General features: G+C 40.6%; 1 protein-coding gene across 4 annotated transcripts in view; it reads left to right on the top strand.

The window, feature by feature from the left end:
* Positions 1-19,186, top strand: part of LOC117427629 (CUGBP Elav-like family member 4) — a 263,697-nt gene that overhangs the window by 204,545 nt on the left and 39,966 nt on the right. Inside the window, exons 7-11 of one of the 4 annotated variants that reach the window (XM_058994865.1) lie at positions 2,263-2,407; positions 4,762-4,911; positions 7,003-7,065; positions 12,696-12,776; positions 17,064-17,207. In XM_058994865.1, coding sequence (XP_058850848.1) covers positions 2,263-2,407; positions 4,762-4,911; positions 7,003-7,065; positions 12,696-12,776; positions 17,064-17,207 — 583 coding nt within the window. Of the gene's footprint in view, positions 1-2,259; positions 2,408-4,761; positions 4,993-7,002; positions 7,066-12,695; positions 12,777-17,063; positions 17,208-19,186 lie in introns of all 4 variants that reach the window. The other 3 variants (XM_058994863.1, XM_058994864.1, XM_058994862.1) reach the window with 3 other exon arrangements.

Below are 19,186 nucleotides of genomic sequence, written 5' to 3'. Positions count from 1 at the left end.
GGCATCAGATACCCTTCACTGGCCTTTTCACTGTATTTCATCACTGATGAAGGCATCAGATACCCTTCACTGGCCTTTTCGCTGTATTTCATCACTGATGAAGGTATCAGAAGATGTTTTCTTGACCCACAGGGCCTAACTAAGCTACATCTCACGTCATTGTTAAAGCTTTGTGAAAAAGTATGACGTGTGAATTGTATTTATGTTTTAGCCTTCTGTGTGCTCTGCTTCAGCAAGAAACCAGGCACACTGGCTTACCACAAGCTTCCTGCTTCCTTGGAAGCTTGCTGTCCACTCTGTTACTTTGAACCGCTATTACCTGCAGCAGAGGGGGGTATGAATGTGATATAAGGTCACTTTTAAGCTTAGTAACAGCAGAATAGAATATTGATAACATTGAGCCACAAATACAGGGAATCACAGGGAATACATACCTATGTAATAACATGGTAGTAACTGGGTAACTACCCATGTTTCCTGCTCTCACATGGTAACTGCAGGTTGAATAAGTGTATAATTACATGGAATGACTCGTACCATGGTGTTACTATACCATGGTGTTATTACAGGAACTATCAGTAATTACTTTGTTATAACAGTGTAATTACATGTAGATGTATGGCCTGTAATCTAAAGTGATACCAATATGACATACAGGTTAACAATTTGCTGAAATATCACAATAAAAGTTTTTTAGTGTGTATAACAGTGGTGGCCACTACGTGGATTGTGATCCACAGATGGATCACAAAAGAATTTGGGTGGATCTCGGGACAAATCAGAACAAGCACTAACATATAAGCATACAATAGTTTTTGTTTCGGCTGATGGGGAGAGCCTTCTGTGCCGTCCAGTAGCACAGATGAAAATATCCCAACAGTTTCTGCATATGAGACAAAAAAAATGCTTGACAAATGCGTACATTTTAATTTAGGCGCACGTGTGCGACTTGGAATTCCTAAAGGTTGACTATAAAAAATAAACGTGATTTTTTTCAGCTGAAAGTATAAAAGAAAAAAAAAAAAAAAACAGAGAGTCAGATCTAAACTCTCAATCGTAGTGTACTTTGGGAATGTATTTTATTGGTGTCCACTGCCCACTGTTAATCACACATTAAAAACTACAAATCCCATACCCTGTCAATTTCACTGATTTATCAGTGCGATGGCTACTCATTTCCAGACAGTTTGAAAAGTTGTCAAACCAAGAAGAGGAAAATAACAAATTATTTTAATGTGCTTGGAGAGGTTTCAAAAGAAAACTGCGATGAACAAAATTTAGCTATGCCAGCGTCTTTACAAGAAATGAGCAATGAAGGTATGTCAGAAGATAAAACCGAACCGGGAACTTCGAAAAGGGCTCCGTTAGTTAAAGCATGTTCACAGTTAAGTAACAAAAGAACATACAAGTTCAACCAACAGTGGCTAAAAGATTTCCCCTGATTTAAGTTTGACAATGTTAAAAAAAAATCTATGTTTTGCACGTTTTGTCAGGAAGCAGGGGAACTGATGGCAGGCAAGACTACATTTTTAACAGGGAGCTAAAAGTTAAAACGTGAAAATATATTAAAACACAGTGCTTCAAAACGGCATGCAATGTGTGGAGAGGCATACATCCAGAAACGTCAGCCACACCATCCTGTTACTATAAACAGGCAAGCAGCACATTCTGAGGAAGATGCTACCGGACCGTTAAAAATAATTTCAGTTTTAACAAAAAAGTCTATTATAATTTTGTTGATGTAAAAGTATTGAACTGCACAAGTGTTATGTAAGAAAGGAAGGAAAAAAAGATTTGTAGATATTCAACAATACATTTGAGCAAAATTGTATATTTATTTTTTTTGTGTGCCCCTAAATTTTTCAGTTTGTGCCTAAATTGTTTAACTTAGGCGCACATGTGCCTAAAAAAAAGTTAGTGTAGAGCCCTGCCTACACCAGGTTTCAAGAAAATGTTGGTAAGTTTCAGTTTTATAACTACCTATGCTTAATAATAAAAATGCTTTGATTGCACGTTTGTTGTTGTTCTGGTTGTTTTGTTTTATTATTGCTATTACGTATTGGACACTATTATATTAAATCCCGCTAATAATTGTTGGTCATGGCTTACTGGTGGATCGCGGAGCCCTTTGAGATCCACCAAAATGGATCGCAGTGTTTGGTGTATTGGCCACCACTGGTGTATAAGGATATTGCGCTCCACTGACTGACCCCCCCCCCCCCCCTCTCTCTATCTGTTTCTCTGTGTCCTCATCTTTAGCAGCTAATGCAGCAACAGGCAGCGCTGATGGCAGCAGCACAGGGGTCCTACCTGAGCCCCATGGCCGCGATCGCTGCCGCACAGATGCAGCAAATGGCAGCTTTCAACGTCAGCGGTCTGGTGGGGGCCCCCATGACACCCTCCTCAGGTGCGGCCCCTCGCTCAAATCCCATGTTAAAAACTTTAACCACAAAACTCTGAAATCCAACCCTGCCCCATTGCATTCTACTGGATACTGTACCAACACTACTGTATACAAACACTACTGTCATTTACATGGTTAGCTTTCACTGCCCCTTGCCTTTGTATGATGCTTGCAAGCGTTCTGCTTGGTTCTTATTGCCTTTGCTCAAATATTGTGCTTTATTTTCTGTGTTAAGGTGCTTTGACTTTGAGTTCAGGAGCTTCTCTTCCGACCCAAATGCAATGTAGGCCAGATCACCAAGCACTTCTGTGGTTTGCCTGCAAAACAAAAGGAATCTTGCTCCGAAGTGGCAGATCACTGGATGGCAGTGACTCTCACTTCCATAAAGACACTGTGGCTGATCTAGCCTGTGTTACAGACACCTATAGTAGGCAACTAGAAGTGAAAATAAATAGAAGGTGATAACACTTTAACACAGAATTGTGAAACCAGCCCCATGCATTAGTATTTGAGTATTGCTATAAGAAGCATTCAGACTGATTGCAAACATCATACACAGTTCTCTTTATATCTTTATTAATACCCCCCTCACATTAGATTTTTTAGGACATGTAAATATTTCAAATATAATTATAGATAAACTTGTGCTGCCGGTGCTGTAGGCCACATGGTCTAATTGCATCATTACTAAAATGAATATGTAATATATCCAGTAGGATTTACTGGAGTCTATTCCATTGATACTGCCTCTGTTCATATCATTCAAAAAAGGGTAAGGTTATGAAATGAAAACCATCTAACAGCTAATCTAACAGGCTAATCTAACAGGCTAATCTAACATCTAATCTAACAGGCTAATCTAACATCTAATCTAACATTTAATCTAACAGGCTAATCTAACATCTAATCTAACAGGCTAATCTAACATCTAATCTAACAAGATCATCTAACAGGCTAATCTAACAAGCTAATCTAACAGGCTAATCTAACATCTAATCTAACATCTAATATAACAGGCTAATATAACATTTAATCTAACATCTAATCTAACAGGCTAATCTAACATCTAATCTAACAGGCTAATCTAACAAACTAATCTAACAGGCTAATCTAACATCTAATCTAACATCTAATCTAACAGGCTATTCTAACATCTAATCTAACAGGCTAATCTAACATCAAATCTAACATCTAATCTAACAGGCTAATCTAACATCAAATCTAACATCTAATCTAACAGGCTAATCTAACATCAAATCTAACATCTAATCTAACAGGCTAATCTAACATCAAATCTAACATCTAATCTAACAGGCTAATATAACGTCTAATCTAACAGGCTAATCTAACATCAAATCTACCATCTAATCTAACAGGCTAATCTAACATTTAATCTAACATCTAATCTAACAGGCTAATCTAACATTTAATCTAACATCTAATCTAACAGGCTAATCTAACGTCTAATGTAACATCTAATCTAACGTCTAATGTAACATCTAATCTAACAGGCTAATCTAACATCTAATCTATCATCTAATATAAATCTAATCTAACAGGCTAATCTATCATCTAATCTATCATCTAATATAAATCTAATCTAACAGGCTAATCTATCAAATATCTATGGATTGTTTCTACAGATTCTGTTTTAATGATTTCAATAGCAGGAGTATTTAGAATTTTATTTTGCAGTTTCCTTCCTTGCTTTTCCCATGGTCATGCATGGTTTGACATGTTTTTAAATATTTTTCCTTTACTTCTTACACTGCTTACCTATGCCTTGCCATGCGTACACTATGCGTTGTTACACTTTGCTATGCTTTTACTATGGGCCATTTCTACAAGGGTATTAGTGAGGGTATTAAAAAATATGAGAAGTGGAATCTGTATGTGATGGTTGTCTTTCCCTCACTCTCTCTGTTGCTGTCTGCCTCCCTCTCCCTGTCTCTGTCTCTGCCTCTCCCTCTCCCCCTCTCTCTCTTTGCCTCCCTCTCTCCCTTTCTTTGTCTCTGCCTCTGCCTCTCCCTCTCCCTGTCCCTCTCTCTCTCTCTCTCTCTGCCTCCCTCTCTCCCTCTCCCTTTCTTTGTCTCTGCCTCTGCCTCTCCCTCTCCCTCTCCCTGTCCCTCTCTCTCTCTCTCTCTCTCTCTCTCTCTGCCTCCCTCTCTCCCTCTCCCTTTCTTTGTCTCTGCCTCTGCCTCTGCCTCTCCCTCTCCCTCTCCCTGTCCCTCTGTCTCTCTCTCTCTCCCTCTCTCTCTCTCTGTCTCTCCCTCTCTCTCTCTCTCTCTCTCTCTCTCTCTCTCTCTCTCTCTCTCTCTCTCTCTCTCTCTCTCTCTCTCTCTCTCTCTCTCTTTCAGGCACCAGTACCCCGCCAGGGATCAGTGCCACTGCTGTGCCCAGCATAGCGACGGCCATCGGGGTGAACGGGTTCAGCGCTCTCCCACCCCAGAGCAACGGGCAGCCAGCCTCCGAGCCGATCTACACCAATGGGATCCACCCCTACCCAGGTGGGCGCGGCTGGGGGCCCAGCGAGTGGTGTTTGGGGGGGGGGGACAGGGCAGCTACCAATCAGATCTACCCAATCCTAGGTGAGACCAGCTGGGGACAAACAAAGGGTTGGGAGGGGGAGCCATGCTATTGCCAAAAGTGAGAAAGTAGACAAACCAGTGATTGTAGCTAACAAAATAATTGTATAACTCTTACCTGTTGTTGGCTATTAGGTCTCAAAAGACAGTTTTGAAAGAATGCTATAATAAACATTTTATTAGAAAACATCTGGTACTAAACATTGGGTAAAGAAAGCAATGCTTTCAGACAGTGTTGCACTTCCTTAGTCACTTGGAGGACCCCACCCCTTCAACAGCTTCTTTTCTGTCATTAACCAACCAGCTATACCCCCAATCACTGCTTTCAGCCAGTAACATGCTTTGGTCCAGAAGGCACTGCTGAGCAGTCCTAGGAAGTGCAAATGGAACATATTTCCTGCAAATACGGCATAGACACTGATAACTTTCTTTACTCTAATGTAGTGCCTGATATAATAAAAACTGAAAATACATGGCTGCTGTAACATGTGTTTCTTTCTAAACTGCATATAGCTGGGTGCAAGTCAGGTGATGGGACTAAAGTGAGGAAACACAATTACTTAGTAGAGATCAGTATATCTTGTTAATATAAATATGTCCTGATTTACAGGACCTTTGTTTTTTATGTATTGTTTCATCTTATTTTAAGTCATAATATTCATGTTAACAGATGTGGTAATTCACAAGTGTGTGGTCTTAAACATTAACATGACTGACGACTTTCCATTCACAGGTACTGGCTTTGTAGGACTCAACTCAGTTGCTACCGCATAGAGGTCATTATTTCAGTTTAGTCCCTTCTCTGAATCTAGTTTAAACCTTGTGTTATTTATCCAACCAAGCTTTAAACAACAGTATTTCAATAAAGTCTGCTAATGGTTTGTAAATAGATCCTAGTAGTAAGTTTATTATAAATACATATGATCTTGTTTATTAAAATTACAGTGTACTATTTCTTTTGTGAAAGGAAAATAACACTAGCAACATTCCAAAGCCATTTAATTTAAAGAGTCTGATCTTACTAACAGTAATGATAAAAAAAACAGGGTCAATTGCGCTGTGTAACAAGCTTTGATAAATAAGATTGTTCTGATATTCTTTGGTAACCAGATTATCTCCAGTGGAATTGCTGTGGCACCAAATATCCATACAATGGGCAGGGTTAGGTGGAATGGTGCCTCTTTAATTTCACAACCATGTCACATACTATATCAGTTCCAAACCTAGCTCTATCTAGGGTTTGGGTCATTCCATGACAAATCTCCCATAAACCCTACCACCTCTGATTTACACCAAACTCAGTGTGTTACAGGCAATACAAAAAAAATCACTTTTTAAGCCTGATCATGTCGATGGGTCAAAATGTGGTCAATGGGCAACCGCATGACTTTTCATCAACTTTTTACTCAAGTACTATTTGTGCTACAGACTTGTGTTAGGTGACCTCTATATAACTTCTCACCCCTTGACCCATTCAGACTGAAAATGCACATTTAGTTTTTCATCTGGAACAACCCTAAGCCCGAGTTTGTTGTGAATCGGAGGTGGATGGGTGTTATCTGTTGTGTGATGGGTCACGCAATGACATGTTTCTGATCTACAGTAACTCCAGTCTGCAGCTCTTTGTGTCTTTATTCAGCTCCTCCACTGTTCTATCCGTGAAGAGCCTGGCCAGGGTAGGGCCCGAGCTCTGCTCCTCTATGTGTCTGCCTGGTCTCTCACTGCCTGGCCAGGGTAGGGCCCGAGCCCTGTTCCTCTATGTGTCACTGCCTGGCCAGGGTAGGGCCCGAGCTCTGCTCCTCTATGTGTCACCGCCTGGCCAGGGTAGGGCCCGAGCTCTGCTCCTCTATGTGTCACCGCCTGGCCAGGGTAGGGCCCGAGCTCTGCTCCTCTATGTGTCTGCCTGGTCTCTCACTGCCTGGCCAGGGTAGGGCCCGAGCTCTGCTCCTCTATGTGGCTGCCTGGTCTCTCACGCTGCTCTCCTGTTTTCTCTCTCTTGTTTTCTCTCCGTAGCACAAAGTCCCACTGTGGCGGACCCCCTGCAGCAGGCTTATGCAGGCGTGCAGCACTACGCAGGTCGCTTTGCTTTCCTCTTTCCTCCTTCCTCCTTCCTCCTTCCTCCCCTGTCTCTGAAACCTCTGCCTTGACCGTAACCTTGCTGGCCCCTTACTCGCCCCTTCCATTTAATGTGCCAGCCCCTTACTCGCCCCTTCTATTCAAGGTGCCGTCTTTAATATCTCCTGCTTTGCATGCTTTTAATTTGCTAGCTCACAGATCCTCAAGTATATTTTATTGACTTGCTTGGCTTTAAAGTAGAGGAGTTCTGATAAATCTAGCATTATACGTTCCCACCTGTTGCTACAACTGTTTAAATAATGTACCTGTAATTTGTATTTTTATTGTTAACATCCTGACAACTTTTTACACTTTACAACTTTAAAGTCTGTTTCAAAGCTCTTTTCAAAATGGCCGTTCTAGTGCATTGGGGTTTGAGATCTGTGTTCTAAATCACTGCAGGAAGGGTGATTAAAAAAAAAACAAAAAAAAAAAAACATAACAAGTGCTCTGGCTTTTCTGTTCCGTAACACATCATGGATCATTATTGGGTCATTCCATGCCAACTCAACCAGAGCTTCCCATCTCAATATTTAGATTTTGCCTATATTTTGTGTAGTGGAAGATACAGGTCAGGTATGAAACCAGGACACATATTTAAGCTGAATGATGAAGATTTGCTCAGATACATCCCCTTTTGTAGGGGGTGGGGTGTTATCATACTTGAAACGCATCTCATTTTGGAGTGATTTTGAGGATCTAAAAATGATATTTAGAATGTCAGTAGCCCTATGAATGTACAGATAGCCAGGGAGGTCTTCTGAAGGTCTTCTTAAATTGAAAAATTATCCAGTTGTCAAATTCCGGAGTGATTTTTAAGTGCATGTTCATTCTAAGGTGTGCTTATAATTTAACTGACTTTCTGTATGTAGCTCTGCTACTGTCTACCTACTTTAATGTCTGATTTAATGACCCCACAAAAAGGCTTCAGGATGAAAGTATTGAAAATGACCCTATCTTTGAAGGGCTGAATTGTGGGACACGAGTTAACAAACTGACCTTTGGTGGGCTTATAGATGAGGATTTGAAGGACTTGTGGTAAAATAATTGACTTGGTAATCTGGTAATGTTGTTTTGGGTTATATTGTACAATATTAGCAAACAATTTGAGTTTAAACCAAGAGAAACCATAAAATGTGTATACATAAATAAATCCATAAAACTAAAACCATAAAATGCCTATAATCTTTTATATGCAAGTGCTTTGTCATAGGGCTACAGAGGCACTGTTGACCTCTTATTTCTTCTTTGTTGCCATCTGTAACGGGGGAGGTCTGTGCTGACTGTCTGGCGCATGCGTGGTTCTGCAGGAAGAGGGCAGCAGCCTCGTAAGATCCGCCTGTCAGTCATGGCTATGACACGGAGAGGTGGGGAAGAGGGTGTGTTGGCTTTCCCTCTCTGAGTGGCTCAGAGGCGAGAAGGCCAGTGTAAACACAGACCAGGCAGGAACGCCAGTGGTTAGGGCGAGCGACCAAAATAGGCAAGCACAGCTGAGGAATACAGCCGCCTAGAGAAAGAAAATAATATAGAAAATAAATTGTTACGTATCCGAGGGAACGTGTCTGAGTAGAAGGGGAACCTTGGCCACCCTAGTGTATAGTGCATAACAGCGTAGGATGGAGACCCGAGCTGACCGGTTTAGCCGCAGTGGGGGCACTGCGTAAGCAGCACCTTTATTTTGTAGTTTTATTACTGTGTTTTATTTTCTCTTTTTGATTTTGCCTTTCGTTATTATTATTATTTGAGATCACCTGTGAGTGCATCAGCATGTCTGTTTACCTGTGGGTATGTCTGTGGTCCTGTCTACCATCGCTGGTATTCAGGCCACGAACAACAGCGCCCTCTGTGGGCTAAACTAAAGCACTTGCAAATAATAAATAAAACTGGGCACCTGTGCGGTGTTGTCAAATACACTTCTGTCTCTCGTGTCAGTGAATACCCACACCCTTCCACACCATCTTTAAAAATTGATTCTTGCAAAGTTCTGAAACAAGCATTCATGGGTTATAGATGAGCATTTGAAGGACTTGTGGTGAAATAATTGACTTGGTAATCTGTCTCCTTCACAGTTTAATACATGTACAAACATGAACAACACACATGTATGATGTTTTGGGTTATATTGTACAATATTGCAAATAGTTTGAGTTTAAACCAAGAGAAACCATAAAATGTGTATAAATAAATCAATCCATAAAACTAAAACCATAAAATGTGTATAATCTTGTAACAGAGAAAGAATGAATCTTGGTTATAAATCTCCTTTCCGACCTGTGACGGTGCTGTGTAAAATAAATTGTATTTCACCACTTGCACTTTAGCACTCACTCTGGACTTGTGATCGTGTGTGGGTCTTTGTGTGTGTTATACTGTAACCCATTGTTTTGAAACAGTGTGTGGTCAGGTGCAGTGGTGCAGTGAATAAATCAGGTCCACACAATCTTTCTCCCAAAACAGTCTGCGTGTTTTAATAATAATAAAAATAATAACAATAAAACAAATAAGTCCACCCCTTTACCAGCGATGGTATTGGGGGGTACATGGCAGCTCTCTTAATAAAAAACAAAAAGTAAACAAAAACGGGACTTTGTCCATCCCCACGTTCTCCGTGCACACAGTGCTCTCGGTCCTGAGAAGCGTGGTGCCGTGAGTGGTGCGGTGCGGTGCTGTGCTGTGCAGTGCAGGGACGTGCTCTATATATTGCCGGTCCGCGGCTCACTCCTCCTCTGCAACACAAAACACACGTAATCCAAAAACAATAAAACAATACAGGCTCCAGCCGTCTGTTTTACATTCTCAGCGCAAGGGGCGGTTTTGACATAGCTGCTTCCCCTTTGTACCCAGCAAACTCCTCCCTGCAGCCAACGCGTCGCCATGGTTTCTCCAATAGAGGGCTGCCCCACAGCTGACTGCAATGGAATCGTCCTGAGTACTTGCAGCTATGCGCCCCTCCTAATATGGTCACCTTCCGGTTTCCACCTACCACCGAAGTGGTAGATCTAGGAGGCAGCGTACCTTCCCCCTTACACAGCGCCCTTTCTAATCGGGAGGGAGATTTACAGCAATGATCCTTTCTCTCTCTATCACACAGTGCAATACATATTGCTGTGTATTGCCTGGGATTAATCTTTGCAGTCGCCAGACCAGGATTATGAAAATAAACGTTTCTGTTCGGATCGTGAACTTTGTTGTCTATCTTCTGTTTCGTAATCACATCACCTCTACACCTGCGCACTGCAAACCACTTTGCCACAAATCTTTATATGCAAGTGGTTTGTCATAGGGCTGCAGATGGACTGTTGACCTCTTATTTCTTGTTTGTTGCCATCTTTACAAATGGATTCTTGCAACGTTCTGAAACAAGCATTCATGGGTTATAGATGAGCGTTTGAAGAACTTGTGGTGAAATAATTGACTTGGTAATCTGTTTTAGCACAAATCCTTCAAATCCTCATCTATAAGCCCACCAAAGGTCAGGATGTTAACTCGGGTCCCACAAGGGGTTTCAGCCCTTCAAAGATGGGACATTTTCGATACTTTCATCCTGAAGCCTTTTGTGGGGTCATTAAATCAGACAGTAAAGTAGGTAGACAGTAGCAGAGCTGCATACAGAAAGTCAGTTAAATTACGAGCAGCACACTAAGCAATTTGAAAGTGATATCTCTTCTACTTTAGAAGGAACATGCACTTAAAAATCACTCAATTTTAAGGCCCCCAGCAACACAGAAATACTAAAGTGGTGGTACTTATTTTGCATGGATTCTACCCCCACAAAAGGGGGTGAATGTAAGAGAATCTTCATCACTGGTTTCACACCTGACCTGTATCTTCCACTACACAAAATATAAGTAAAATCTAAATCTTGATGCAGGGATTTCCTGGATTTTGGTTGATCTAACACAGAATGAACCTATTGCTGTGTTACCTGTTTATCAATGTGGGCAATGATCCTTACACTATCAGTGCACTAGAGCTGGCATTTTGAAAACAGCTTTGAAACAGACTTTAAAGTTCGAAGTGTACAAAGCTGTCAGGATGTTAACAGTGCAAAGAAAAATGACAGGCATGTTATTTAAACAGGTGTAGCCACACCTGGGGGGACATATAACGCTAGATTTTGGGAAGCCCGCTATTTACTCTTTAAGATCTCTTACCCAACACTGGTTGCTATGTACAGTGCTCCCTTCAATTCAGTCCATTCAGAGTTGTCCACGTTGACAGTAAATTATACATGTATTACTGTAGATTGTAGCCCTTGTCTAATTCACCATTTTCAAAATTTCACGTTTTTTAAACCAGGCAGTCAAATAAAGAGGGAGCACTAACAGTATATTGTAAAAGGCTGTTAAGGTATTCACTTCTCAGGACTGAATTTGCTTGCTCACAGTACTCTCTGAAATGAATGTGCTGGCTTTGGAGTTTCAAAATAAAATATCTTGTTAGTTTTGAAATAATTGTGTTACAGTGTATAATAACATATTCATGAATTCCTTGTCTGTTTGAATTGCACATTCCCAATGTATTTTCACTGCTTATCAGATACAGTGTGAGGTTTCCCTGTTGAATTGGCTGATTCTCAGTTCCTCAGAACTAAACCCAGTATTGTGATTGTAGCTCTGTATCTAATTTACTGCGGTCTACAGCAATGACTTTTCTGTATTACACTCAGTACAGCACTGATCTTTTCTCCAGACCTTGGTCTGCTCTTTTGTGCTACAGTACAGTTACACAATCAGGATGTTGTCAATACAGCACCACAACAGAATTAATGCAGCATTGTATTGTATAAAAAAGCCAACAGCAGTCTTAAACAGTTCAATGAATATTGAGGGGAATTACAGCAATGACCAGCACTGGTGCATACTGGTCAGAGCTGCTTGTTTTCTGCTGGCCGTACTGGTTCAGGAGACGTGGTGCTGGTTGAGGAGCTGGTTAAGCTGGTCCAAGACAAGAACAGGTCCATTAAAATCCCATTACTGTGAAGTTGTGCAGCCAGCTGTTTGCTGTCTCCTCTCCTGTTTGCTGGAACCTTGTCTGGGATGTCATATACCTCCTGGGGGCCCAGTAAGAGGGCAGTAAATATTTGTTCCAATTCCCAAACTTGTCACCAGCTCACCAGCAGAGTTTTCAGCAGGACAAACTGGATTAGAGTCATAAAAATACATTCATGGAACTTTTGAGGTAAAGCTTTTTGAATTGGGCATGATTTCAGATATTTGAAAGCAAAAATGAAATTCACTATATATAAGGTAATGGATCATTTTACATAGAGTGTTTTTGAGCAGTTAGCTGTGTACTGCAGACAAATTTTTACAATGAACAGCCTACCAAAGATTTGTGACTTGAGACTTCAGGATATCTTAATGCGACCATTTGAATGTTGCATTATCACCACAAATAAGAAAGACTATAATGAATGTTGCACAGTATCCAGCACTGCCCCTACAGAACCACATCAGGTGTCATAAAGCCTGATTTCATTGAAATAAATAAGTGAAACCTCCCACCCTGGTATAAACACCTGCATGTTACCTATATTTGAAAACTGAAGACATTAATAAAGGGTATTTATTTTCTCCTCATTGCTACAGCAGCCTACCCAGCAGCCTACGCTCCGATCAGCCAGGCGTTTCCACAGCAACCAGCCATCATTCCCCAGCAACAGAGAGAAGGTACATGTAAGCGCTTACCGTCATCCCAACACAAACACAGTGACACAAAACAGCTACCTCACATGGAACAGCCACCCCTTCCACTAAGAGTGCTCGACACAAAACAGCTACCTCACATGGAATAGCCACCCCTTCCACTAAGAGTGCTCGACACAAAACAGCTACCTCACATGGAACATCCACCCCTTCCACTAAGAGTGCTCGACACAAAACAGCTCCTCACATGGAACAGCCACCCCTTCCACTAAGAGTGCTCAACAGGACGCAAAGATACATGTGGACAAAAAATGTAGCAGAATATTTTGATCACAGCACAAGGTGCAATGCAGACGCTACTGCCATACACAGCTCTCTCAAAAGGACCCAGCAGAACAGCTGCATGCTAGTTTATCAGCTCTCTCAAAAGGACCCAGCAGAACAGCTGCATGCTAGTTTATCGGCTAAAGCATCCTCTGGTTGACCTGGATTTCAAATGGCCAGTGCACATTGCAATGCTGGCTCTGCAAAGTTTTGTTTGAAATAAAACCACATTTTTATAAGATCTTGTTACTTTAAAAAAATAGATTTAGTATTAAATAAAAAATCTACTGTATACTTACAGCATTCTGCGGCTGCCATATGCTGAACTACACTAAAATCTGGTACTTTATTGCAAACCATGCTTACTCAGCTGAACAAACATCACCTTAACATTATTTATTTTGTTTGTTTTAAGTAGCATATATGTTTCTTGTAGCTTTATTTTCTTAAGGGAATTATGTTATCTCATTTCCCGCATTCATACTACACTGATAAATCAACTCTGTGTTTTATTTGAGCTTTTTGGCGTCCTTATTCAAAAACGTATTGTGTCTGTCCATCTGTCTGTCTGCCACATTCTACATGGTGAACACAGTAACTGCCTTGATTTTGAACCAATCTTCATCTTCATCGCATACTTCTAGTCTCGTATTGAAGTTTCTGTTTGCACATGGCTATAATCCAATAAACTGTTGATTTTTATGTACATTTTTCAATATTTTCAATACATGATTATAAGGACCCCTTGTACATAATGGGCATGCAGTGGTGTATCGCTACGTTAAGTGGAAATATCGGCCAGTACAGTAGTCATCATTTCAAAGTCTTGAGTCACTCTGGCCCTTTTAATGCCACACTTCTCAGACGAGCATTGGTTCTTCAGAGTCCTATTCAAAGTGCTGCACACACAGTAGTATTAGCATTTACGTGGTGGCTTGGGCTGTGATTAAAATGTGTCCCAAAGGGAGCAAGGGGTCTGAACCATGTGAAAGGGCTTGTAGTCATCCGTCCCAGTACTTGGGTGTATGTTTTAATGTTCACGGTATGATCCATCGACTCGAAATTCAGTACATTTGGATATAAAATACAAGATTATGTCTGCTCCTTTTAAAACTGGTTTAGTGATGTGTGTGTCTGTCACTTTCTTTACTGGTTTAGTGATGTGTGTCTTGTCACTTTCTTTACTGGTTTAGTGATGTGTGTCTTGTCACTTTCTTTACTGGTTTAGTGATGTGTGTATGTGTCACTTTCTTTACTGGTTTAGTGATGTGTGTCTTGTCACTTTCTTTACTGGTTTAGTGATGTGTGTGTGTGTCACTTTCTTTACTGGTTTAGTGATGTGTGTCTTGTCACTTTCTTTACTGGTTTAGTGATGTGTGTCTTGTCACTTTCTTTACTGGTTTAGTGATGTGTGTATGTGTCACTTTCTTTACTGGTTTAGTGATGTGCGTCTGTCACTTTACTGGTTTAGTGATGTGTGTCTGTCACTTAACTGGTTTAGTGATGTGTGTCTGTCACTTAACTGGTTTAGTGATGTGTGTCTGTCACTTTCTTAACTGGTATATAACTGGTATATAGTAGCATTTACGTGGTGGCTTGGGCTGTGATTAAAATGTGTCCCAAAGGGAGCAAGGGGTCTGAACCATGTGAAAGGGCTTGTAGTCATCCGTCCCAGTACTTGGGTGTATGTTTTAATGTTCACTGTATGATCCATCGACTCGAAATTCAGTACATTTGGATATAAAATACAAGATTATGTCTGCTCCTTTTAAAACTGGTTTAGTGATGTGTGTGTCTGTCACTTTCTTTACTGGTTTAGTGATGTGTGTCTGTCACTTTCTTTACTGGTTTAGTGATGTGTGTGTCTGTCACTTTCTTTACTGGTTTAGTGATGTGTGTGTGTGTCACTTTCTTTACTGGTTTAGTGATGTGTGTCTTGTCACTTTCTTTACTGGTTTAGTGATGTGTGTATGTGTCACTTTCTTTACTGGTTTAGTGATGTGTGTGTGTGTCACTTTACTGGCTTAGTGATGTGTGTCTGTCACTTTACTGGTTTAGTGATGTGTGTCTGTCACTTAACTGGTATAGTGGTGTGTGTGTGTGTGTCACTTTACTGGTTTAGTGATATGTGTGTCTGTCACTTTCTTAACTGGTTTAGTGATGTGTGTCTGTCACTTTACTGGCTTAGTGATGTGCATCTGTCACTTTACTGGTTTAGTGATGTGTGTCTGTCACTTTACTGGTTTAGTGATGTGTGTCTGTCACTTTACTGGTTTAGTGAGGCTGTGTGGTCCAGTGGTTAAAGAAAAAAAGGGCTTATAACCAGGAGGTCCCCAGTTCAAATCCCACCTCAGCCACTGACTCATTGTGTGACCCTGAGCAAGTCACTTAACCTCCTTGTGCTCCGTCTTTCGGATGAGACGTATTTGTAAGTGACTCTGCAGCTGATGCGTAGTTCACACACCCTAGTCTCTGTAAGTCGCCTTGGATAAAGGCTTCTGCTAAATAAACAAATAATAATAAAAAAAGTGATGTGTGGCTGTCAATTTACTGGTTTAGTGATGTGCATCTGTCACTTTCTTTTCTTTTCAGTACTGGAATAGCCAGTGATATAATTCCAAAGAGTACATAGTTTTCAAAGTGAAAAAAGAGAAACTTTTTGGGTGCATTATTATAAAACATCTCTTAGGTCTGAGATTCACACAATTTTTATTGTCAATTCTAGCTGACAGCAAAAAAATGGATGAGTTGATGTTGCTTAATGTGCCAAAACACACTGGATTTTTTTTGGGGAAAAATGAAGCAATCAAACCTGAAGTAGGCAAGAGATGCAAGTGGAATTTGCAGCATGTTTTTATGAACTATGCACCATTCCGTGGCAATGGGAGCTGCCATAAACCCAGATTTTTTATGTGTTTTTTCCAATTATATTTTATTGAGATTTTAAAACTATACAGAGACAATAATATAGAAAATGCTTTTTTATAAATAAAGGACGGAGTTATTGGAACATAGAAATCATGCTTTATATGTTCAATAGCCGATTTCTTCTCAGACATGTTCTTGCTCCAGTAAATCTACTTTCTTTATCAAATTGAGTTGTCAATTACTGACACACTGGCAATCTGAAATGTCATGCATGAGCTTTGCTCTCCCAGAATGATAAAAATGACCTTTAAAAAGAATGGTCACTATTCCTGTAGTTTATGAGTAACTGTGATAATGCACTATTAGGCATGAAGAGCTAACATTACATGAAGCTTATCAATTATTTAACGACCACTTATCAACATCTAAACACGCAACATATAACAGGAAAGGAAACTTAGTAATGCATTTATTAAATAAAGTTGCAACATAGTGTATAAAGATATTGAGAAATGCTGGTCTGAATTTAGTTTAGTTTACAGTGGTTGTAGCTAACAACATAGTTTGCCTGTCATGCACTTCAATTCACCGTGCAGTAGATCTCAAATGGGCAGTGTTGTTGTTTCTGCTTTGATTACAATGTACCAGGCTTTCTAACAGTGCTAACAGAAAATGCTTCTGAAGAGACTCCTGGGCCAGGACGGGTGTGGAAGCATATTAGCATTGCGCTCTGCACTGAAGCCCATAGGTGAGGCATTGTGTAATGAAGCCAAACATCAGCCCTGAAGGAATATGTGCTGGAACAGTTCGTAAACAAATAAAGTAGAAGCAGCACTGGACAATGACAGAGAACACACATCATAGGATATTTAATAGGGGAGTGATCACATATTAGGAACATGGAAATTATTTAAAGCAAGGCTGGCCAAAGCTGGCCCCTCCACTCCTGGTCTTTGTGCCAACCTTGTTCTAAAATGTGTACTTTAACCAATGAAGCCTCGATCCAGACCCTGAAGTCGTGATTGATCTCCTGTTAACCCTGAAGCGGCATGGCCCTCCAGGACAGCCCTGATTGAAACTACCCTGATTTGGTTTTCCTTTGCTGCTGCTCTCTCTCAGGGCCGGAGGGCTGCAATCTGTTTATCTACCACCTGCCCCAGGAGTTCGGCGATGCGGAGCTCATGCAGATGTTCATGCCGTTCGGCAACGTCATCTCTGCCAAGGTATTTGTGGACCGGGCCACCAACCAGAGCAAATGCTTCGGTAAGCACCGGCACTTTCTGACCCTGTGTGTGACTCGTATGACAGAGCAGCATTGGCTTCCACACTCACTCAGCCTGCACTGCCTGCAGGAGGTTAAATGTCTAAGAGACACAAATGGCAAAATCATAGATGAAGAAAAAAATAGCAAATATATTAAATGATTACTTTTCACAGGTTTTTACAAAGGAGGACACGGACAACATGCCCCACATGTCGACCTGTTCCTATTAAATTTTAAATAACTTTAGCATAACAGAGGCAGAAGTGTTAAAGGGACTAGGAGCTCTAAAATAAACAAATCCCCTGGGCCAGATGAGATCCTCCCAATAGTACTCAAAGAAATGAAAGAAGTTATTTACAAACCGCTAACCAAGATCATGCAACAGTCTCTTGACACAGGGGTTGTACCGACAGACTTCTATTATATGTAAACTTATGGAATCTATAATAAGATCTAAAATGGAAAATTACCTATATGGTAACAATATCCTGGGAGACAGCCAGCATGGTTTTAGGAAAGGGAGATTGTGTCTAACTAACCTGCTTGACTTTTTTGAGGATGCAACATCGACAATGGATAATTGCAAAGCATACGACATGGTTTATTTAGATTTCCAGAAAGCTTTTGACAAAGTCCCGCATAAAAGATTATTTTTCGAACTGAATGCAGTAGGGATTCAAGGAAATGCATGCACATGGATTAGGGAGTGGTTAGGATGTAGTAAACAGAAAGTACTGATTAGAGGAGAAACCTCAAAATGGAGCGAGGTAACCAGTGGTGTACCACAGGGATCAGTATTAGGTACTCTGCTATTCCTAATCTACATTAATGATTTAGATTTTGGTATAGTAAGCAAACTTGTTAAATTTGCAGACGACACAAAAATAGGAGGAGTGGCAAACACTGTTGCAGCAGCAAAGGTCATTCAAAATGATCTAGACAGCATTCAGAACTGGGCAGACACATGGCATATTACATTTAATAGAGAAAAGTGTAAAGTACAGCACGCAGGCAATAAAAATGTACATTATAAATATCATATGGGAGATACTGAAATTGAAGAAGGAATCTATGAAAAAGACCTAGAAGTTTATGTTGACTCAGAAATGTCTTCATCTAGACAATGTGGGGAAGCTATAAAAAAAGGCCAACAAGATGCTCAGATATATTGTGAGAAGTGTTGAATTTAAATCAAAGGAAGTAATGTTAAAACTTTACAATGCATTAGTAAGACCTCACCTAGAATATTGTGTTCAGTTCTGGTCACCTCGTTACAAAAAGGATATTGCTGCTCTAGAAAGAGTGCAAAGAAGAGCAACCAGAATTATCCCAGGTTTAAAAGGCATGTCGTATGCAGACAGGCTAAAAGAATTGAATCTATTCAGTCTTGAACAAAGAAGACTACGCAGCAATCTGATTCAAACATTCAAAATCCTAAAAGGTATAGACAAGGTCGACCCAGGGGACTTTTTTGACCTGAAAAAAGAAACAAGGACCAGGGGTCACAAATGGAGATTAGATAAAGGGGCATTCAGAACAGAAAATAGGAGGCACTTTTTTACACAGAGAATTGTGAGGGTCTGGAACCAACTCCCCAGTAATGTTGTTGAAGCTGACACCCTGGGATCCTTCAAGAAGCTGCTTGATGAGATTCTGGGATCAATAAGCTACTAACAACCAAACGAGCAAGAGGGGCTGAATGGCCTCCTCTCGTTTGTAAACTTTCTTATGTTCTTATGTTCTTATGCCGAGCCCCATGGAGAGGCTACAAACTCAAAGCATGACACAGACTACAAAGAGAGGCAGGGTTAAATACACCTGGTTTCATTACTATCAGGAGCTGACACTGATTGGAGGTTGACATGAATGGGGGAGTTACCTCCTTAGTCCAATGTCTGCTTGACTTTAGTGAAAGTTTTAAAGATTTCCTTGTTAATTAAATGATCATATTTGCAGGTCAATTTAGAGTTCCCTGTCT

Source organism: Acipenser ruthenus, chromosome 21 (assembly GCF_902713425.1).
Source record: "Acipenser ruthenus chromosome 21, fAciRut3.2 maternal haplotype, whole genome shotgun sequence".
Lineage (NCBI taxonomy): Eukaryota > Metazoa > Chordata > Actinopteri > Acipenseriformes > Acipenseridae > Acipenser > Acipenser ruthenus.
This window is presented reverse-complemented; position numbering and strand designations above follow the sequence as displayed.